We start from the raw sequence: 18,598 nt of genomic DNA, 5'->3' as shown, positions 1-18,598 counted from the left end.
AAAAGAGGTCTAATGGATTCACAGTTCCACATGGCTAGGGAGGTCTCACAATCATGGCAGAAGGTGAATGAGGAGCAAAGGCAAGTCATACATGGTGGCAGGCAAGAGAGCTTGTGCAGGGGAACTGCCCTTTATAAAACCATCAGATCTCATGAGACTCATTCACTATCATGAGAACAACATGGGAAAAACCCAGCCCCATGATTCAATTATGTACCACTTGGTCCCTCCCACGATACATAGGAATTATGGGAGCTACAATTCAAGATGAGATTTGGGTGGGGACACAGCCAAACCAGGTCACTGACTGACAGATGGATGCATGGCTTATGAATCAAGGGTAGTGAAGACCAGTCTCCTTGAGTCCTCTGTCTCTCTCTGGAAAAGGAAGTGGGGTTTTGCTGAGCTGGAGTGTGAACTGGAACCAGGAAACTGGAAAATCGTGGCTGGCTCCAGCGGGCATCGTCCAAACACGAATGAACCAGTGACGCCAGGGTCCCCCTGGGTGGTCCCCCTCCATCTTCTCAAGGCAAATAAGGAAAGCGCTCACACTCCCACACTTGGTGCCAGGGACCTCCCCTGCCTGGGGCTGAGCACCTCCCAGCAAGCAGGCCCACAATGCAGTGAGATAAGTGTTCTGGGGAGTGGGGAGGAGCCCAGGCAGTAACCCGTAGAACCACCCATGCTGACGTGGCGTAGAAATGACCAATATTAGAAAATAAAGACGTTAGGGCATTCATCAGGCTCACTGTCCCTGTTCAGGTCTCTGTACAAGCATTACCCATCGCCGCCACCAGAACTCCCGGCTTAGGACTGCAGCCCTGCCCTGACAAGAGCACCACTCTCCTGCTCTATGTGCTCCATAGCATTTATCACCATCTGACATGCCATGTATTTTGCCCTCTTTCTTGTTTACTGTCTGTGTTCCATGAGGGTAAAAGTCCTATGCTTTATTCAGCGCTAGCCCAAAGAAAGCAGGTTCTCATAGAATGCTTGCGGCGAAAGCATCCATGCGTAATAATAACAGCAATGACAACTAGCATTTATTTAGCTCTAGCGCCAGGCTCTGTTCTAAACAGTTCTAATCAACATATATTAAATGCATTTTTTTAACCTTGATTGTCAATTCCATCAAATTGTCATGTTGACTAAAGGTTGCTTTTGGTGAAACTGTCTGCAACTGGCAAAGCTATATGCTCCCCTCTTTCCACGTGTCAGGGAATTTCATCTGCAAGGCAGTTTTGTAAGGGGGTAGTGTTTTGTGTTCATTCTGGGTATAAGTGACTTGGGCTCAGAGCAGTTGAGTCACTAGCCCAGGATCACCCATGCGTTTGAGCTTGGGTGGCTCAGTCTGTGGGCTTAACCACAGCCTGCTCTGCCTGGTCCGGCTGTCTGTGGCATCTGGCTGTCACCTTCTGTCCCTGGGCTCTGTCTCCACAGATTCTGGCCTTCCAGGAAGCCACCACTGTGGAAAACCTCTAATGCCCAGTCACAAGTGTCTATCAATTCCTGGCCACGGGTGCTCTAACCCAAATGGACCCCACCAGTCCCACCTTCAGGGACCAACCCTGCACAGACTCAGGAGCCAGGGGCCTGCAGTACGGGAGACCCAGAGAGGCCCAGCAGCCTACCCCAAGTCACGCAGCACTCTCAAGTCTCCTTGAGACACCTTGCTGTTATCTTTGGGTCCTCACTCTGCTGGGGAAGAGGAGGCACATTCCCAGAGCTACTTTCCAGAATAATGGCTGGGAGAGCACTGAGTCTTGCTTGCTCGGTCCTGCTCTGGGGAGTGTGGTGGGGTAAAGGGATTCTGATTTCCTCAGGCCAGGTCTGAGGAGCACAGTGGCCAGTCTGAGTTCTGTTCCAGATGATGGCTGTGGCCTCCCTCCAGCAGCCCCAGCTGCTCCCTGGCTGGCCCTCTGGCCTCAGCCTGCTCCCTCCCACGGGCTCCCCAAGCCTGTGGCTAAGGCTTGCCTTTCCAGACCTTGCCCAAGTCCAGGGTGCGGGTCTGAGGCAATGCCCAGCCTGAGGTGCAGCTCAGATACTGCTGACTGAGGTGTCATCTCCTCTGTGTTGGTCTCTTTACAGTCCCCCGTCTCCAGCTCATCCTTGCCAGTCAGGCTATCTCCCACAGGTGGCCAGCGTGACCTGAATACAAATCTAGGCTAGTGATGCCTCAAGACCCTTCCATGGCTCTCCTCTGACCTTGGCATAAGTCCAAACTCTGGGTGTGTCCTGAAAGGCCCTGCACTTCCTGACCCTGACCACCTTTGGAACCTCAGGGGTCTGTAGCTTTGCCCCCACAGCCCCTCCACTTCCCTTGAACGAAATGCTGTCTACCCTCCAAGCCTTAGTCATGGCCTCTGTGGTAAACCTTCCCTGACCTCCTCAAACCTCTTTCCTCATAAATTACCCAGTCTCAGAAGAGCGCCGATGAAGTGACCTTCCTTTGTGCCTCCACACTCGCTTGGGCTTCCCGCAGCCCATGTGAGGTTGTAAATGCCTGTCTGTCCCCCACCAGATCACGAGTGCCCTGGAAAATCCACCTTGGCCCTTGTTTGTCTTAATTGTCACCCTATAGCTTGATTTGCAGTTGGTGCCAGTGTGTTTTACTAGGCTGGAGCGCAGTGGTGTGATCACGGCAGTGTTTTCCAGCCAGTGGTGTTGTTTTGGGGTGCAGTGGTGTGATCACGGCAGTGTTTTTCAAGCCAGTGGTGTTTGGGAGTGCAGTGGTGTGATCACGGCAGTGTTTTCCAGCCAGTGGTGTTTGGGAGTGCAGTGGTGTGATCACGGCAGTGTTTTCCAGCCAGTGGTGTTTGGGAGTGCAGTGGTGTGATCACGGCAGTGTTTTCCAGCCAGTGGTGTTGTTTTGGGGTGCAGTGGTGTGATCACGGCAGTGTTTTCCAGCCAGTGGTGTTGTTTTGGGGTGCAGTGGTGTGATCACGGCAGTGTTTTCCAGCCAGTGGTGTTGTTTGGGAGTGTAGTGGTGTGATCACGGCAGTGTTTTCCAGCCAGTGGTGTTTGGGAGTGCAGTGGTGTGATCACGGCAGTGTTTTCCAGCCAGTGGTGTTTGGGAGTGCAGTGGTGTGATCACAGCAGTGTTTTCCAGCCAGTGGTGTTGTTTTGGGGTGCAGTGGTGTGATCACGGCAGTGTTTTCCAGCCAGTGGTGTTGTTTGGGAGTGCAGTGGTGTGATCACGGCAGTGTTTTCCAGCCAGTGGTGTTGTTTTGGGGTGCAGTGGTGTGATCACGGCAGTGTTTTCCAGCCAGTGGTGTTGTTTGGGAGTGCAGTGGTGTGATCACAGCAGTGTTTTCCAGCCAGTGGTGTTTGGGAGTGCAGTGGTGTGATCACGGCAGTGTTTTCTAGCCAGTGGTGTTTGGGAGTGCAGTGGTGTGATCATGGCTCACTGCAGTCTCAGCCACTTGTTTTCAAGTGATTTTCTGCCTCAGCCCTCTGAGTAGCTGGGACTGTAGGTGTGTGTCACCATGTCCAGTTACTTTTTTATTTTTTAATAGAGAAAGGGTCTTACTATGTTTCCCAGCATGGTCCCGAACTCCAGGGCTCAAGCAATCCTCTCACCTCGTCCTTCCAAAGTGTTGGGGTTACACGCATCCTGCCACCAGTTTGTTGAATGAATGAATGAACAAATGAATGAACCATGTGGGCCTCAGTTTCCCCTTCTATAAGTGGGAGAGTTATGTTAGCCTCATAGCTCTTTCCAGAATGGGCCCTTTCCCTCCTCACTCCAGTTCCTCATGTCATACTTGGACTTCTCCATAATCATAGACCTGCCACATCTGATATGGGGTGGCTCTGTGTCCTGCCCAAATCTCATATTGAATTGTAATCTCTAATATTGGGGGTGGGACCTGGTGGGAGGTGACTGGATCTTGGGGGCAGATTTCCCCTGGGTGTTCTTATGACAGTGAGTTCTCATGAGATCTGGTGGTTTGAAAGTGTGTAGCACCTCCCCCTTCATTCTCTCTCTCTCCTGCTCCTCCATGGTAAGATGTGCCTGATTCCCCTTCGCCTTCTGCCATGACTGTAAGTTTGAGGCCTCCCAGCCATGCTTCCTGTACAGCCTGCAGAGCTGTGAGTCAAACCTCTTTTCCTCATAAATTACCCAGTCTCAGGTGGTTCTTTACAGCAGTGCTGAGAATAGATTAATACAGGATTTTACTGGGCACTTATGACATGAATCAGATATTGCTCACAGCCTTGACCCTCACTAGAACTCAGTGGGACAGGAAGCCGTGTCCCCTACTTAATTGACTGAAAACCAGAGAGTGGTCCAGAGAGGGGACAAGGCTTGCCCAGAGTCCCAGCACAGATCTGTGGCACAAGAAGCCAGTCCTCCTCATCCCCACCAGCACCAGGACCCATGGTGACACAGAGTGAGTGAGCCCCTTACCCGCCCATCTCCCAGTGCTCCAGGCCAAATCACTTTCCCTCCTGCCTCCTTCATGGAGACGCTTGTCATTCAATTTCCCCCTGCCCTACCCAATGGCATGTAGTAGTTGCTTAATCAAAACTTGTATAATACATGAAAGGAGATGGGAGCTTGGGCTATTCCAGACCAGAAGGGGACACACACCTGTGCCAAGAGTTCTAGCCCTTCCTGTCTCTAATTCCCCATGAGGAAGTGACTGACGACCCCAGAGGATAGAACCGACCAGACTTGGAGCTGATGCCTCTCTTTATTCATATATTTCATCCTGAATCCCCCTGCTCCCCTAAATAGCACCCTTAGTCCCTGCCCCAGTCCAGCTGCAGGTGGAACAGCAGCTGCTGTCTCCATTCAGCAGATCGGGAGACTGAAGTCCAAGAGCGTAGAGCCTGGTCTGAGGTCACACAGCAGTCTCCTGGGTTCCCACTTGGCCTTCAGCGGGGAGGGAGGACTTGGCTTGGGCTCCGTACACCCTCGCTGCAGGGTGGCTGGCTGCGGCCACGTCTCAGGGAACTGCCAATCTGGTCTCTGAGGGCCTCCAGTCTCTGGGCCAGGTTTGGGACCCCAGCCCCACCTAAGGAGCAGTGAGACTGAAGGCCTGCCCTCCCCGGGGCCCTTCCTCACCCAGGTCCATCTGGGTGCCAATATCCTCTGCAGAAGCCTCAGGGAGTAGGTACCCTCCACCCTTCCCCCACCCCACCCCCACACACCACGGGCTCCAACATACATCTGGGCATGCAGGTGGTCCTAAAAAGAGAATTCCAAGTTTGGGAAGTAGAAAGATCTTAGAAACCACCTCTTGACACCCACCCCATTTCAGAGATAGGACTGAGGCCTGGGGAGGGTGGGTTCTGCGTCAAGATCACAGAGAACAGTAGCGCCCCTCCCTCTCTCCCTTCTTCACCTCTCAGCCCTGGTGATGTGCTCGGGGGCCTCACAGGCAGGGGCGGGGCAGAAGGTACCACCTCCTCCTCTGTCACCATCTCTGCCAGGACTCGGCTCTGAGTCCAGTCACTGTGACTCCTGGGCCAGGGTGAGTGGGAGATGGGAGGTGCGTCTTTGAGTTCCCCAGACCACCCCCCTCCAGCCCCAGCACCCCAAGGAGGGACCCACCTCTCTCTTGGGCACTTGGCAGAGCCAGGGCTGCATGGGGGTGCCCAGGGTGGGGGCCGGGCAGATGGGGGCCTGCCACCTGAGGCCTCAGGGCCCAACACCTGTAGGAGAGACCAGAGCCCACGCTGGGTGACCTCAGTTCTGCCTGCGTCCCACTTACCTGGTGCTAGACATGATTCCCGGCCATGCCTACCCCACAGAGTACCAAGAATGTCAGCATGGCATAAATGGGTGAAGTCTTGGTTGCTGCCTTCTGCGTGTAGCAGGTGTTCTTCTAATGTCCTCTCCTGGGACTAGAAGCCTCCTGAGAGCAGGAACAGTGCTGGTCTATTTCTAAATCCTCAGAGCCCAGAAGAGAGGCTGGCACAAAGCGAGAATCTTGGGGAGTTACTGAAGGAGTGAGTGCATGCACGATTCGGTAAATATGTAAATGGTAGGTGAGTGAATGAATACATGAATGATAGAATGAATTCCTAAAAGAGGGCAGGGTGGGGAGAAGGGAAGGTGAGGCTAACAGCTATTTCAAACCCAGGCAGAGGAAGCACTAAGCCAGCCATTCACTCCATGATCCAGCCTGGAGCCCTGGAATCCCTGGGTCTCTGGATTGATGACTTCTAGATAAAGGTCTCCACTTCTCCCAGCCTTCCCTCCCTCCCACCTTGGCCTTTCCTACCTGGGACAGGTGGCGCTCCCTTGGCAGGCAGGCCCAGTGGGCCAGGGGCACTTGACACAGCGGGCAGACATGGCAGCAGGGGCAGGAGCAGAGGGGTGGCAGTGCCTGCAAAAGTGTGCATCAGAGGCTTCATGATGTCCCTACTTGTCACCCCTCTGGGCTGGGCAGTGAGACTCACATGGCAAGGGGGAGCTGGGGCCATCAAGCAGGGACATGATGGGGCCAGGCCAGGGCCTGGCTGGCGACGGTAGCAGGCAGAGAGGAGGCGCCTAGAAAGAACAATAGGGTCTATGCCGCAGCTCCCAACCCTACCGCCAGGCTGGCCTTCAGATCCCCTTCCCAAAAAATATTCCTGGACCCTGTACCAGGTACCAGGTCCCGTTCTCAAGGGGACCTTGAGAACATGTTAACTCATTCTCTCCGATCTTTAAAAGGAGCCTGTAAAGTAGGCACAACAATGACCCCCGTTTGACAGAAGAGGAACCCCAGGCAGTGAGAAGTTAAGTGACTTGCCCCAGGTGATACAGCTAGTAGGCGGCAGAGCTGGAAACTGAACCTAGTTGGTCTGAATCTAGAGGCCAGCCTCAACCATTTCATTCAGCCATGCCTTCTCCCAGCTGCCCCCCGTCTGGAGGCCTGGCTCCAGGCTGGTGGCTCTGCTTACTTCTCCAGTTCATGGACCTGCTGGGCCAGGACGCGCTGCTCATTCCGGGCCAGGTCTCGGCTACTCTGCAGCTGGCTCTTTTCTTTCCTGGGAGAGAGCACGAGCCAGGAAGGGGTAGGCGGTAGGGCTGGTGGGGGCATCAGTCAGCTCCTCCTCATTACAGTATAGCACCAGCCCAGGAAGCAGGTGCGGACATAGGGGAGCCAGAGACAGGGAGAGGAGGCAGCTTGGCAGAAGTGGCCTAGTAGTGAGGGCTGTGGGCAGCGTCCCTCTGGCTGTGAGCTGGGCCCTACCTGAGCCTCTCATTCTCCAGCATGAACTCCCGTAGCATCCTGTACAGGTTCCGCTGGGCCCAGGGTACCCGGGTGCCACTGAGCCCTGAGGCTGCAGGGAAGCAGGAGGTGGTGGATGCACAGGAACCCCAGACCCGATCCCCATCCTACCCTGCCTCCAGGGAGCCCGTACCCTTGCTGTCCAATTGGTCCAGCTGGAACTGCAGGCAACGGTTCTCCTCCTGGAGCTGCAGCATCTCCGTCTCCAAACGCTGGGGATGCTTTGCCACAGAAGACTGTAGGGAAAGAGGCCCAGAGCCACCTTTATGGTTGTACAAGTTGTGCACTGCACAAGGACTTCCGGGTGTGGGAAGAAACTGGGGCCTAACATCCAGCCCATGCTTCACTCATCAGCCTTGCCTCTTGGCACAAGCCTGCAACCACCTGGAGGGGGCACCTTGTCCTAACTGCACTGTCCTGGAGGGCCCCACTCTGAGCTGGACTCAGCTCTAAGTTCAGTCCCAAACTCAGTTCTGTTCAAACCCTGGGCCAGATAATGACTCCAAACAAGACCCTACGTTAGGCCCCAAATCAACTCCCACTTAACCATGATCCCAACTGGGACCCTGGTTAGACTCTGAATCATATCTCAACTTAGACTCCAGCCCTAGACCTGTCCTCACCCTGGCGTGACCCTGACCTCACCCTACACAACCATGACACCATTTCCAGGATTCCAACCCTAATCCCAACTTTGACCCAGTCCAAGACTTCAAGCAAGAGACTCAGGCTCCAGCTACTGCTGGATCCCCTAGCATCTCCACACCTGTGCCTCGGCCTGTGCCTGCCTGTACTCACCTTGGGGGCCTGTGGGCGGGTGGTGACCCGCTGAGCTCGGCTTGCATATCGCAGGGTGCTGAGAGTCTCAGGAAGGCACTGGGCTGAGGGGGACACGCAGGCCACCTGGGGGATGCACTCCCCCTGAGTGCTCCTCTCCGGGGGCCCCTTCCTCAAGACCCAACCCTCCCTGCCAGGCTCCGCTTAAGTACCATGAGGGTGACCCCACGCCCTCCCAGTGAGTCCGCCAGCAACTTGGTGAGCTTGCTGTCCCGGAAAGGGATGTGGCTCTGCTTCCTCTGTGGGTCCAGCAGCAGGGAGATGCAGTGACCTGGGGAGGGAGCAAGAGTCGGGAAGGTTACATTGCTTGCCCAGGGCCATCAGGCTGGGACGCCGCACAGCTGGGCTCTCCATCCAGGCCTGTGTTGCCCTAAAAACCCATCTTTCCACACGATTTCATGACTCTGTAAGATTGGTCTCCACCACCAGACTGGGGTTCTTCCAGGGCAGAGAAGGCCCTGTACACCCTGACCCTCAACTCCCAGCAAAGGGTCTGGTACTCAGACACTCAGCAGGAAACTTGTAACAAATGGACTGAACACAGAGTTTCGTGGGCATCTCCCACACGTGCCACAGAGGACTGCTGAGGGCCTAGCCCCTGAGGATCTCCAGGTCCGGTACCCTGGGGTGAGGAGGGGGAGAAAGGTCTAGTCCCTTCCCCTTCCTGGGCCTCAGTCTTCCCAACTGGACAAGGGACACGCCAAATGTCTCTGAGGGTTCATCCTCTGCAGTTGAGTGGTTCTGTTTCCCAAATTAGCATGTAACTTTATACACCCTGAGAGTTTGTAGATTCATAATCAGTGTTTTACGAAGGGCGAAGTCAACAGCAGAGCTGGGGCCAGAATGAGGCCTCTGGTTCCTGGATCACAGCACCCTTTTTTTATGGGACGGAGTCTCACTTTTGTTGCCTAGGCTGGAGTGCAATGGCGCTATCTCGGCTCACTGCAACCTTCCTCTGCCACCCAAGTTCAAGCAATTCTCCTGCCTCAGCCTCCCAGATAGGCTGGGATTACAGGCGCCTGCCACCACACCCAGCTAATTTTTTTTTCTTTAGTATTTTTAGTAGAGAAGGGTTTCACCATGTTGGCCAGGCTGGTCTCAAACTCCTGACCGCAGGTGATCTGCCCGCCTCAGCCTCCCAAGTGCTAGGATTACAGGCATGAGCCGCCATGCCTGGCCTGGATTGCAGTTCTTTAACCCTCTTCTATGTACTACAACTCCTCTGGTATCCCCGCTGTGGACAGCCGTGAGCTAGGCACAGAGGAGAGACAGAAAATCACACTGGCGGCCCCCGGGTCTCACCCAGGGCCAGCAGGCTTCGGTTGATGCTGTTGGCCTCCAGCATCAGCTCCCCACGGGATCCTGTGGCCGCTACCTTCTCACTGCCTGCCAGGTCCACAAAGCACAGCTTCCCACCAACAGGGGGCTCCCCAGGCTCCACAGGAGGCATCTGCTGGGCCTGAGGAATCAGGGCTTCATGCAGACTAGGGAGGGAACATCCCCATCAAAGCCACAACGTTGGTTACAGGGCCAAGGGTTTCCACTATTACCCCCCATGCGTGCCCAAGTTGGCTTGTATGTCCAGACAAAGACCCTTGCTGGGTGGCCCTGGGTGAGCACTTTCCCAGGCTGGGGCACTCACAGCTTGGTGGCTGATGTACAGGGTGAGCAGGGCATGGCTTCGGCTGGAGGCCTGGTTCAGGGTGTGTGCTGAGCTCCTTCGACGGCTGAGACCTGGAAGGGAAAACCATTAGGAGCTGCACCTGGTAGGAAGAACAGGTCATCACCAATAAAGAAAAAGGAGCAAAGGAATCCTGGCGGAGGGGTCAGCTGCATGCAAACAAAGTGGGTTTTGTTCTGGGAATGATGTTGGGTCCAGCTCTAGCAGAGATGGGTGGATGGAGGATAGAGAAAACTGAGCAGAATGACACTCAGATTTGCATTTTATAAACGTCTCTCCCACTGCTTCGTGAAAGGAGGGGGAGAAACTGAGGCAGTGAGCTCTGCTGAGGTGTGGCACAGTGCTGGGGCCAGAATCCACAGTCCGCAGCTCCAGTGCCCGCCAAAGGAGGGATGCCCAATAAATACTTGATTTAAAAAAAAAAGAATGAGGCTGAAAGAGAAGGGCCTTTAGGATAGGCTAAGAGGTGTGACCTTCATCCTGGGGGCCCTGGAAGGGTGGAGGGTCCAGAGGCAAAGAGAGATGGGGTTTGCAGCACAGAAGAGAATGGATAGGCAGGGGAGAGCCTTGAGGTGCAGAGACCACCAGAGAGCGAGAACGAGGCCTGGCTGCGGCCAAGGTCTTGAACTGGAGAGGAGAGGGCCTGAAAGGAGTTTGGAAGGCAGAATCAGCAGGCCTTGGTGGCAGTGGGAGGAGTGGGTACCCTTGGGTCATGCCTTTGAATTGTGGTTTATGATCCTTCCCCACCTCCCCCAGGAGTCATTTCTGAAATCGCAGCCGCAACCTGGGCCCCAAGTCCACGCTCAGTGAACAGCTGAGAAATGGGCACCCCCACCCGCAAAACTCCCCGCTGTCAGCACACACCCATTTGCAAAAGTTCCATCAGGGCCTCCAGACTCCCAAATTCCACCACCCGCAGCTGCTCCACATAGAATCCCCGAGTTTTGTTCCAGCGAACAGGGAGGGGCCGGGGAGACCCCAGGCTCAGCAAGTCCCGAACCTGGGAGGGGAGGGAGGAGGGAGAGGGAAGGGGATCTCTCTGAGTCCACCAACCCCCAGATCTTACTGACAATGGTCCCTACCGCCCCTTCTGCCCTTTGACCCAGGCTCCCTGGAAAGAAGCAGTCCGTTTCCTCCTGGGCTGTTTTTCTATTCCTCTCATTCCCTTACCTGCTCGTTGTAGATCTCCAGATAAGAGGCGCGAAGAGTGACAGGGGCACCCAGGCGCTGCACACGGTCTAACAGCCAGGCGAAGGTCCTCTGCATGATGCCAGCCAGGCTGGGGGGTACTGGCACCCCCTCCCCCTGGGGGCAAAACCAGCTGAGCCATCGTCATCGCCAGAGTAATGACTAGCCTCTGTAAGGCATGTGTGATAATGTGCGCCGGGAAACGCGCCAATTCCCACTCAATGGCTCATTTAATTCATAGTCGGTACTGTCACTTCCATTTTACAGATGAGGAAACTGAGGGCTAGGAAGGGGCCAAAGTTGAAGCCCAAATGCTCCAAATTGGGCAAGTCCCTTCTCTCTGGTCCTCAGCGTCCTTGTCTGCAAATAAATGGGTCAGGTTGCATCGTCCCAGCCCCTTCCCTCTGGGGGTCTGCACCTCCTGCGGCTCCCCGGGGCTTCCAGCCCACCCAGCTCGGCCCCGCGGGGTCTCCGCCGGCGATCGCCCACCTGGGGAGGGGGTCCAGTCAGGGTGTAGGTCTTCCCGGAGCCCGTCTGGCCAAAGGTGAAGACAGTGCAGGAGAAGCTGCGGGCGCAAGGGCGTGGCTGGACCCTGGCGGCGGTCCGGGGTGGGGACTGGGGGTTTGTTGGGGCCCAGCCAGGCCGGGCGCGGAGTGGAGGCGAGACTTCACTCACCCACGCAGAGCCAGTTCGCCCAGGCGCCGCACGCCGCACGCCCGGAACACGTCCTCCTGCGTGCGAGCCCCGTCTAGCACCGCACCGAAGCGGAACGCCACTTCGGGACCCCCGCCTGGGGGGCTCACCTGGATGGTGGGAGGAGGAGCGGGACACTCTGGAGGAGAGTGGAGCACCGTGGAGGGGGCGGGGCAACCTCAAGGAGGGAGGGGCACCCTGGAGGAGGGTAGGGCACCGTGGAGGGGCGGGGCACCGTGGAGGGGCGGGGCACCGTGGGGGGGGGCGGGGCACCGTGGGGGGGGCACCCTGGAGCAGGGTAGGGCGCTCGCGTGTGGCACTCAGTGGGTGGGTAGGCACCCTGGGTGGATGGACACTCAGAAAGGTCTGGGCATTCTGGGGAGGGCAAGACACCCTGGAGTGGCGGGGCATTCTGGGGGAGGGCGGGCACCCTGGGTGGGCAGACACTCAGAAGCGGCGGGGCACTAGGAGGGGTTGGCGCGGCGCACCCTGGCGGAGGGCTGGGCATCCTAGAAGAAAGGGGTACTCTGGGGAGGGTGGGGCACCTGGGGACGAAACACTCCGGGGGAGGGCGGGGCCTAGGGCAAAGTTGCCTGGGGGAAGGGACCTGGCGTCCCCGGGATTTTTAGTTGTGGAGATAGAGAGAGGGGCTCCTCACCTGTAGAGTCCGGGTCCCTGAGCAGTGCAGCACGCTCTGCTGCCCTCGACGCAGCTCGGCCGCGCTCATGGGACGTACCCTGGGGTCCGACGGAAGGGCACATGGTACATCCTGATGTTTTCATCGATCCCTGCCTTGCCCAGGTGCCTCCTAGCCAACCTGTACCCACCTGAGCACCACCTGGATAGGCGTTTCCGGCCCCTCTGGTCCCTGCTCCAGGCTCCGCGCGGGGTCCCTGTGGACAGCAATGCGAGTTACCATACCTGCACCTAGCGGCTGTTCAGGGCTCCCCGAACGAACCTCTCTGAAGATCTGCTTACCCGTCGGGTGACCCGCGTTCCTCCATGTCTTGCTCTGCACACGGAGTTAGCTCCGCCCGCGTATCTTTTCTTTCCCTCCCCAATACCCTCCCTTTTCCGCAACATTGGGACTGTCCACACACATCTTGCATTCCCACCCCATCCCCCACCCCAGGCAGTCATCCATCCGGAAAGGCTCCAGCCTGCCCAGGGCTAGCTTGTTAAAGATTTACCCTTCCTCACCCCTGCGGTGGAGAAAGTCTCTCCCAAGCTAGGGGACCCCTAGCTAGGGGGTTCTGGAGTCTGAGGATCCCTTGCTCTTGTCCAGTCCTCACAAGAGGGATGCGTGGGACCACCCAGACCGGCCTCCTTTGTGCCCAGATGGGGATAACTAAGCAGATAGGAAGGACACAACCAAGGCCACAGAGCTAGCCCACCCAGGACCAAGCTTTTTCTACTCTCTCCACATACCCCCCACTCCCACCCCCAGCAGCTCAGCTCAGGGCCCACGGAGCAGCACAGGTCAGCTCTAGGGACGACCTGGCTGGATGGAGTCTCTTAGCTGAGCTGAGAACAGGTTTCCAAGCATCTGGTAAAATCCTGGGCACCTCCCTCTCTAATGCCAAAGTTAATCCTAGACCAGCATGATTGTTTAACCCTTTCCTGGTCTGGCTTATGAGAGCTGCAGAGACATCTGCAAATGTGCAAGGATGTGGCAATCACTTATTCTGTGCTGGTCTCCATGCTGGGCACCAGGGCAGAGGAACCCCATGCAGCCCCTGCCCCTTCCCAGCTCACAGTCTGACTGGGGAGATGGGTAAGTGTGTAGGGCCTTTACGGGGAGTACAGAGACCTGTAGGAGCCAGTGGGGGTGGGGAGGAGGTGAGGGTATTCCAGGCAAAGCAAACAGGAGTCAGGATGTCCAGGGTAGGGTGGCGAGATGAGTGTGCATGGAGAGGTAGTTTGAGGCTGGACCCAGCTTATGGCGGGCACATGAAGGAGTCTGGACTCACTCTTAGGGAACCAGGAAGCCACTGAAGGGTTGCAAACAGGGATGTGACACCATCAGATTGGCCTTGTTATTATTATTGTCATTCTGCTGTCTCTGTATGTTCTCTAAATATTTCTGCAAACTCTCTGCCCCCCAAACACACATTAGGGTGAAAGCCCTAAAAATCACTTCTTCTCAATGTAACCCATTCTGTACCACCACAAATGACAGCCAGCTATCAAAGCCACCCTGCTGGAGAATGGGCTGTCTTGGATGGCAGTGAGCTTGAGCTCCCCAGGTGATGGAGATGTGTAAGAAAGAGCCACTTATAGGAGCCTCTGGCAGGGGCCACAGGAAAAGTTCTGTAGAACAAAGAACCACTGCCCCCAGCTCTGCCACTAAGTTGCCACAGAGCCTTGGCCTCTCTGAACTTGCCTCATTCCTGTAAAAAGGGATGAATGACCTCTCTCCTATTTGACATGGTTGTTCTGAGATTTCCATGAGAGTGTCATTGAAAGTGAAGGTTGTAAAGAATTGCCTAAAAACAAAAATAAAAATTCCCAGATGACCTCTAAGGTCCCTTTTAACTCTGAAGTTCCTTAACCTGTTATATTTTTTGAGTCCTTGAGGTGCATAAGACAAAAATTTCTGTCCCTGTTTTTCGGAGGAAAAAACAGAGCAAAACAGTGGTAGGCAGGAGAGGTTGTCTAAGGAGAAAGGCAACAAATGGCAGAACTGAGAGTTTAAACCCTGAACTATGAGCTGTACATCCTGTGCTGTTTGCTATGGCAAGTTGCTTTTGTCAGGTGTAAACCCAGTAAATGAACAAGGTGCTCCTTTAAAAGCCCCTGAAATTGTTAAAGACTATCAGTCACTTGCATCATCGTGTGCATTGGTTTAATCAGATTGCTGTCCCTCCTCAGACTAGACTGACATGAGCCACACTGAAGGGATTTTTTTTTTTTTTTTTTGAGATGGAGTTTCTCTCTCATCACCCAGGCTGGAATGCAGTGGCATGATCCCGACTCACTGTAACTTCTATCTTTGGGGTTCAAGTGATTCTCCTGCCTCAGCCTCCTGAGTAGCTAGGATTACAGGTGCTCACCACCATGCCCAGCTAATGTTTGTATTTTTCGTATAGATGGGGTTTCGCCATGTTGGCCAGGCTGGTCTCAAACTTGTGACCTCGGGTGATCCACCCACCTCAGCCTCCCAAAGTGCTGGGTTTACAGGTGTGAGCCACTGTGCTCAGCCTCGAAGGGATTTTGATTAAAGTGCAGAAGAGGATATGTTGCAAGCTGGTCAGTGGGGACTTGTGCACCAGGCTTCCCAACCTGGATCAGAATGTGTACATGATGTGATTTCCTCTGAATCACAAATGCAGGAGCAAAGTCCTGGTTCTGTTCTCTAACAGTGAGTGCAAATGTCTGCTACCCTTAAATTGAACAGTCATGAGCAAATTTTTATTTAGTCTTCTCTAGTTGTCAGGCAAGTTTCTAGGCACTCGAGATGCATACATTAGTGAACAAAACATAAAAATTCCTGCCCCTGTGGAGCTTACCCTCTAGTGAAGTGGAAAAGACAGATAATAAAAATAAACATATAAATAACTTAAAAGCTGAAAAGTGCTATGGAAATCATATCAGTTGGTGTTGGCGATGGGGAACAGGCTGTCGTTTACATAGTATAGTCCTGGAATACCTCATTGAGAAGGTGACTTTTGAGGAAAGACTTCAAGGAGGAACATGAGTTAGTCTTGCAGCTATTTGGGGGAAGATTATCCCAGGCAGAAGAAATGTCCAGTGCAAAGGTCCTGAGGTGGAGCATGACCAGTGTGTGTTCAAGGAATGGAAGAAGGCCAGGGTGCTTGGAACACAGTTAGCAAGGGAAGAATGGGAGACAAAAATTGTAAGGATAATAGGAGCTTGGTTATGTGCAACCTTGTAGGTCGCTTTAGGGATAAACATAAAGAAATATCTAGCACATCTTAAACTGCTGAAAACCAAAGACAAAGAAGAAACCATAAAAGCAGCCCTAGGGAAAAATACGTAACCTTCAAAGTAGCAATAAGAAGACTGACAATTACTTTTGAAGAGAAACTATGGATGCCAACAGACAATAGGCATCGCATCTTTAAAGTGCTGAGATTAGAAAACAAAAATCAACCTGGAATTATATGCCCAGCAAAAGTATCCTTCACAAATGTAGGTAAAAAAGATATTTTTGAACAAATAGAAACTGAGAAATTCAACTCCAGTGGATAATCACTACAAGAAATACTAAAGGAAACTTTTTAAATGTTCAATGAGATAGAACTAAAGGAAAAAATAAAGAGCACCAGAAAGAATAAATACTGGATGTATATAAAATCATTTTGACTGTTTAAAAGAAAGTAATGCTAATGTTTTGCTGCCATTATAATATATATAGAAGCAAACAGACATTAGTATAAAGGATAAGAGGAGTTAATGGAGTTAAACCATAGAATTGTAGCACTGGTTCTTCAATTGTTTGGGAAGTGATAAAAGTAGTAACTCAAGGTAGACTGTAGTAGGTCAGGGATGTATAGTGACATCTTTAAGGTAACTATTATCAAAATAAGAGTTAAAACCAAGAAGGTAATAGAGAAAAATGAATCAAAACTACTTGATTGATTCAAAAGAAGACAAAAAAAAAAATGAGATATAAAGTCACAAAGATGCTAGATGTGGTGGCTCACGCCTGTAATCCTAGCATTTTGGGAGGCTGAGGCAGCTAGATTGCTTGAGCCCAGGCGTTCAAACCAGCCTGGGAAACATGGCAAAATCTCATTTCTACAAAAAATACAAACATTAACTTAGCATGATGGCACATGCCTGTAGTCCCATCTACTTGGGAGGCTGAGGGAAGAGAATCGTCTGAGCCCAGGTCAAGGCTGCAGTGAGCCATGATCATCACACTGCACTCAAGCCTGAGTGACAGAGTAAGACTGCATCTCAAAAAAAAAAAAAAAAAAAAAAAAAAAAGTCACAAAGAACAAATGGAACAATAAGAAACAAATAACAAGATAGAATTAAACTCAATTGTATCAGCAAGTATATTAATTGTACATGGGCTAAACAGTTCAACTAAAAGACAGAGATTGTCAGACTGGATACAAAAAACAAAATGTTTCTATGTTGAAAAAATGAACGTGCACTCCAATTTTAAGAAAATAAATACATTGAAAATGAAAGAATAGAAAAAGTTATATCACACAAGCCCTAACCAAAAGAAAGCAATATAGCTGGCTGGGCGTGGTGGCTCACGCTTGTAATCCAAGCACTTTGGAGGCCAAGGCGGGCGGATCACCCGAGGTCGGGAGTTCAAGAAAGCAGTACAGCTGTATAAACGTCAGACAAAATGGACTCCAATGCAAGAAGTATCAATAGAGATCGTGAGAAGCATTTTATTATATTACGTGATTCAACAGGAAGATGCAGTAATCTTAAATTGTATTCATCTAATAACAGAACCACCAGAAGGAATAGACAAATTCACCACCATAGATGTGAATCTTAAGTCTCTCAGTAATTGAAGAACAACAGGTAAAAATTCAGTAAAAATATAAAAGATTTGAACAACACTGTTACCCAACTTGATGTAAATGACATATACAAAACACTATACCCAATAATTGCAGAATACACGTTATCTTCAAATGTACATGAAATATTTTCCAAAATAGATATTGGGCTGTAAAGTCAGCCTCAACAATTTCAAGTGATTGAAAATGTTAAGTATGTTCTCTGACCATAGAAGAATTAACCTAGAATTAGTAACGGAAAGATAAATAGAAAATCCACCCAACCCACTGCCAAATAATTGGAAACCCAACAAAAACACTTCTAAATGACCGCTGGATCAAATAATAAATCATGATGATGATTAGAAAATATTTTGAAATTAATAGAAAATATTTTGAAATTAACAATGAGGGAAGTAAACCACCTTGTAATCTTGTAGCGATTATCAACTGGAGGTGATTTACTTCCCTCATGTTAATTTCAAAATATTTTCTAATCATCATCATGATTTATTATTTGATCCAGAGGTGATTTATGGAGTTAAGTGACACTGAGAAGAAATGTATAAGCTCTGCTTATATTGAAAAAGAAAAAAAAATTGAAAACTCAGTCCTTGAAGTTCCATCTCAGGAAACCAGAAAAAGAATAGCACATTAAACCCAAACAAAAAGGGAAAGAAATTGTGCAGCTAATAGCAGAGACCAGTGAAACCCATAGCTGACATGCAATAGCCAAGACTTGTTTCCTTTTTTTTTTTTTTTTGAGACGGAGTTTCGCTCTTGTTACCCAGGCTGGAGTGCAATGGCGCGATCTCGGCTCACCGCAACCTCCGCCTCCTGGGTTCAGGCAATTCTCCTGCCTCAGCCTCCTGAGTAGCTGGGATTACAGGCACGCGCCACCATGCCCAGCTAATTTTTTGTATTTTTAGTAGAGACGGGGTTTCACCATGTTGACCAGGATGGTCTCAATCAATCTCTTGACCTCGTGATCCACCCGCCTCAGCCTCCCAAAGTGCTGGGGTTACAAGCGTGAGACACCGTGCCCGGCCCAAAACTTGTTTCTTTGATAAGATCAATAACTTGTATAAATGCTTAGCAAACTAATAAAGAAAATAAAAAGAGAAAATTCCAAGTACAAATATCAGAAATAAAAAGAGACTTTACTCCAGATCATATAGATATTTTAAAAAAAAATAAGAGGATATGATGAGTAACTTTATGTCAATAAATTTGAACTTGACCATGTTTGTGAATTCATGAACAAATCACTCAGAAATCTCAATTTCCTAAAATGGATAAGAGAAAAGGGTAGGATATCTGAATAGTTTTATATCTGTTAAACAAGTTGAATTTGTAATTAAAAACCTCCCCACAAAGGAAACTCTTAGCCTAGAAGATGGCTTCACTGGGGAATCTTCCAAACACTTCAGGAAGTAATGAAATGAATCTTAGACAAAATGTCAGCAAAAGAGCCAGAG

The 18,598-nt window shown here is 51.7% G+C and overlaps 1 protein-coding gene across 1 annotated transcript; it reads right to left on the bottom strand.

The window, feature by feature from the left end:
- Positions 1 to 4,678: 4,678 nt before the first annotated feature.
- KIF12 (kinesin family member 12) lies at positions 4,679 to 13,139 on the bottom strand. The gene is made up of 19 exons (XM_021672177.2): positions 12,607 to 13,139; positions 12,456 to 12,521; positions 12,287 to 12,365; positions 11,611 to 11,738; positions 11,425 to 11,500; positions 10,918 to 11,052; positions 10,612 to 10,747; positions 9,709 to 9,800; positions 9,369 to 9,525; positions 8,219 to 8,337; positions 8,028 to 8,132; positions 7,363 to 7,465; positions 7,191 to 7,281; positions 6,898 to 6,984; positions 6,412 to 6,502; positions 6,234 to 6,338; positions 5,561 to 5,661; positions 5,352 to 5,470; positions 4,679 to 5,021 (listed from the first exon to the last, which is right to left on the bottom strand). The coding sequence occupies exons 1-19, from the start codon at positions 12,735 to 12,737 to the stop codon at positions 4,882 to 4,884; spliced, it is 2,061 nt and encodes a 686-aa protein (XP_021527852.2). The 5' UTR covers positions 12,738 to 13,139; the 3' UTR covers positions 4,679 to 4,881.
- Between the last annotated feature and the right edge of the window lie 5,459 nt (positions 13,140 to 18,598).

This window comes from Aotus nancymaae, unplaced genomic scaffold (genome assembly GCF_030222135.1).
Source record: "Aotus nancymaae isolate 86718 unplaced genomic scaffold, 86718_ANA_hifiasm-v0.15.2.pri h1tg000003l, whole genome shotgun sequence".
Lineage (NCBI taxonomy): Eukaryota > Metazoa > Chordata > Mammalia > Primates > Aotidae > Aotus > Aotus nancymaae.
The sequence above is the reverse complement of the archived record's forward strand: the minus strand, read 5'-3'. Positions and strand labels throughout refer to the sequence as shown.

Bases quoted from the DNA above. Each gene is read 5' to 3' on its own strand.
- KIF12 (XM_021672177.2), bottom strand. From the start codon at position 12,737: ATGCAAGATGTGTGTGGACAGTCCCAATGTTGCGGAAAAGGGAGGGTA. The intron at 11,053-11,424 runs GTGGGCGATCGC...TTTTGCCCCCAG, and splicing joins TGACTGGACCCCCTCCCCAG to GGGGAGGGGGTGCCAGTACC. The intron at 8,338-9,368 runs GTGAGACCCGGG...CTCCCTCCCCAG, and splicing joins CCGAAGCCTGCTGGCCCTGG to GTCACTGCATCTCCCTGCTG.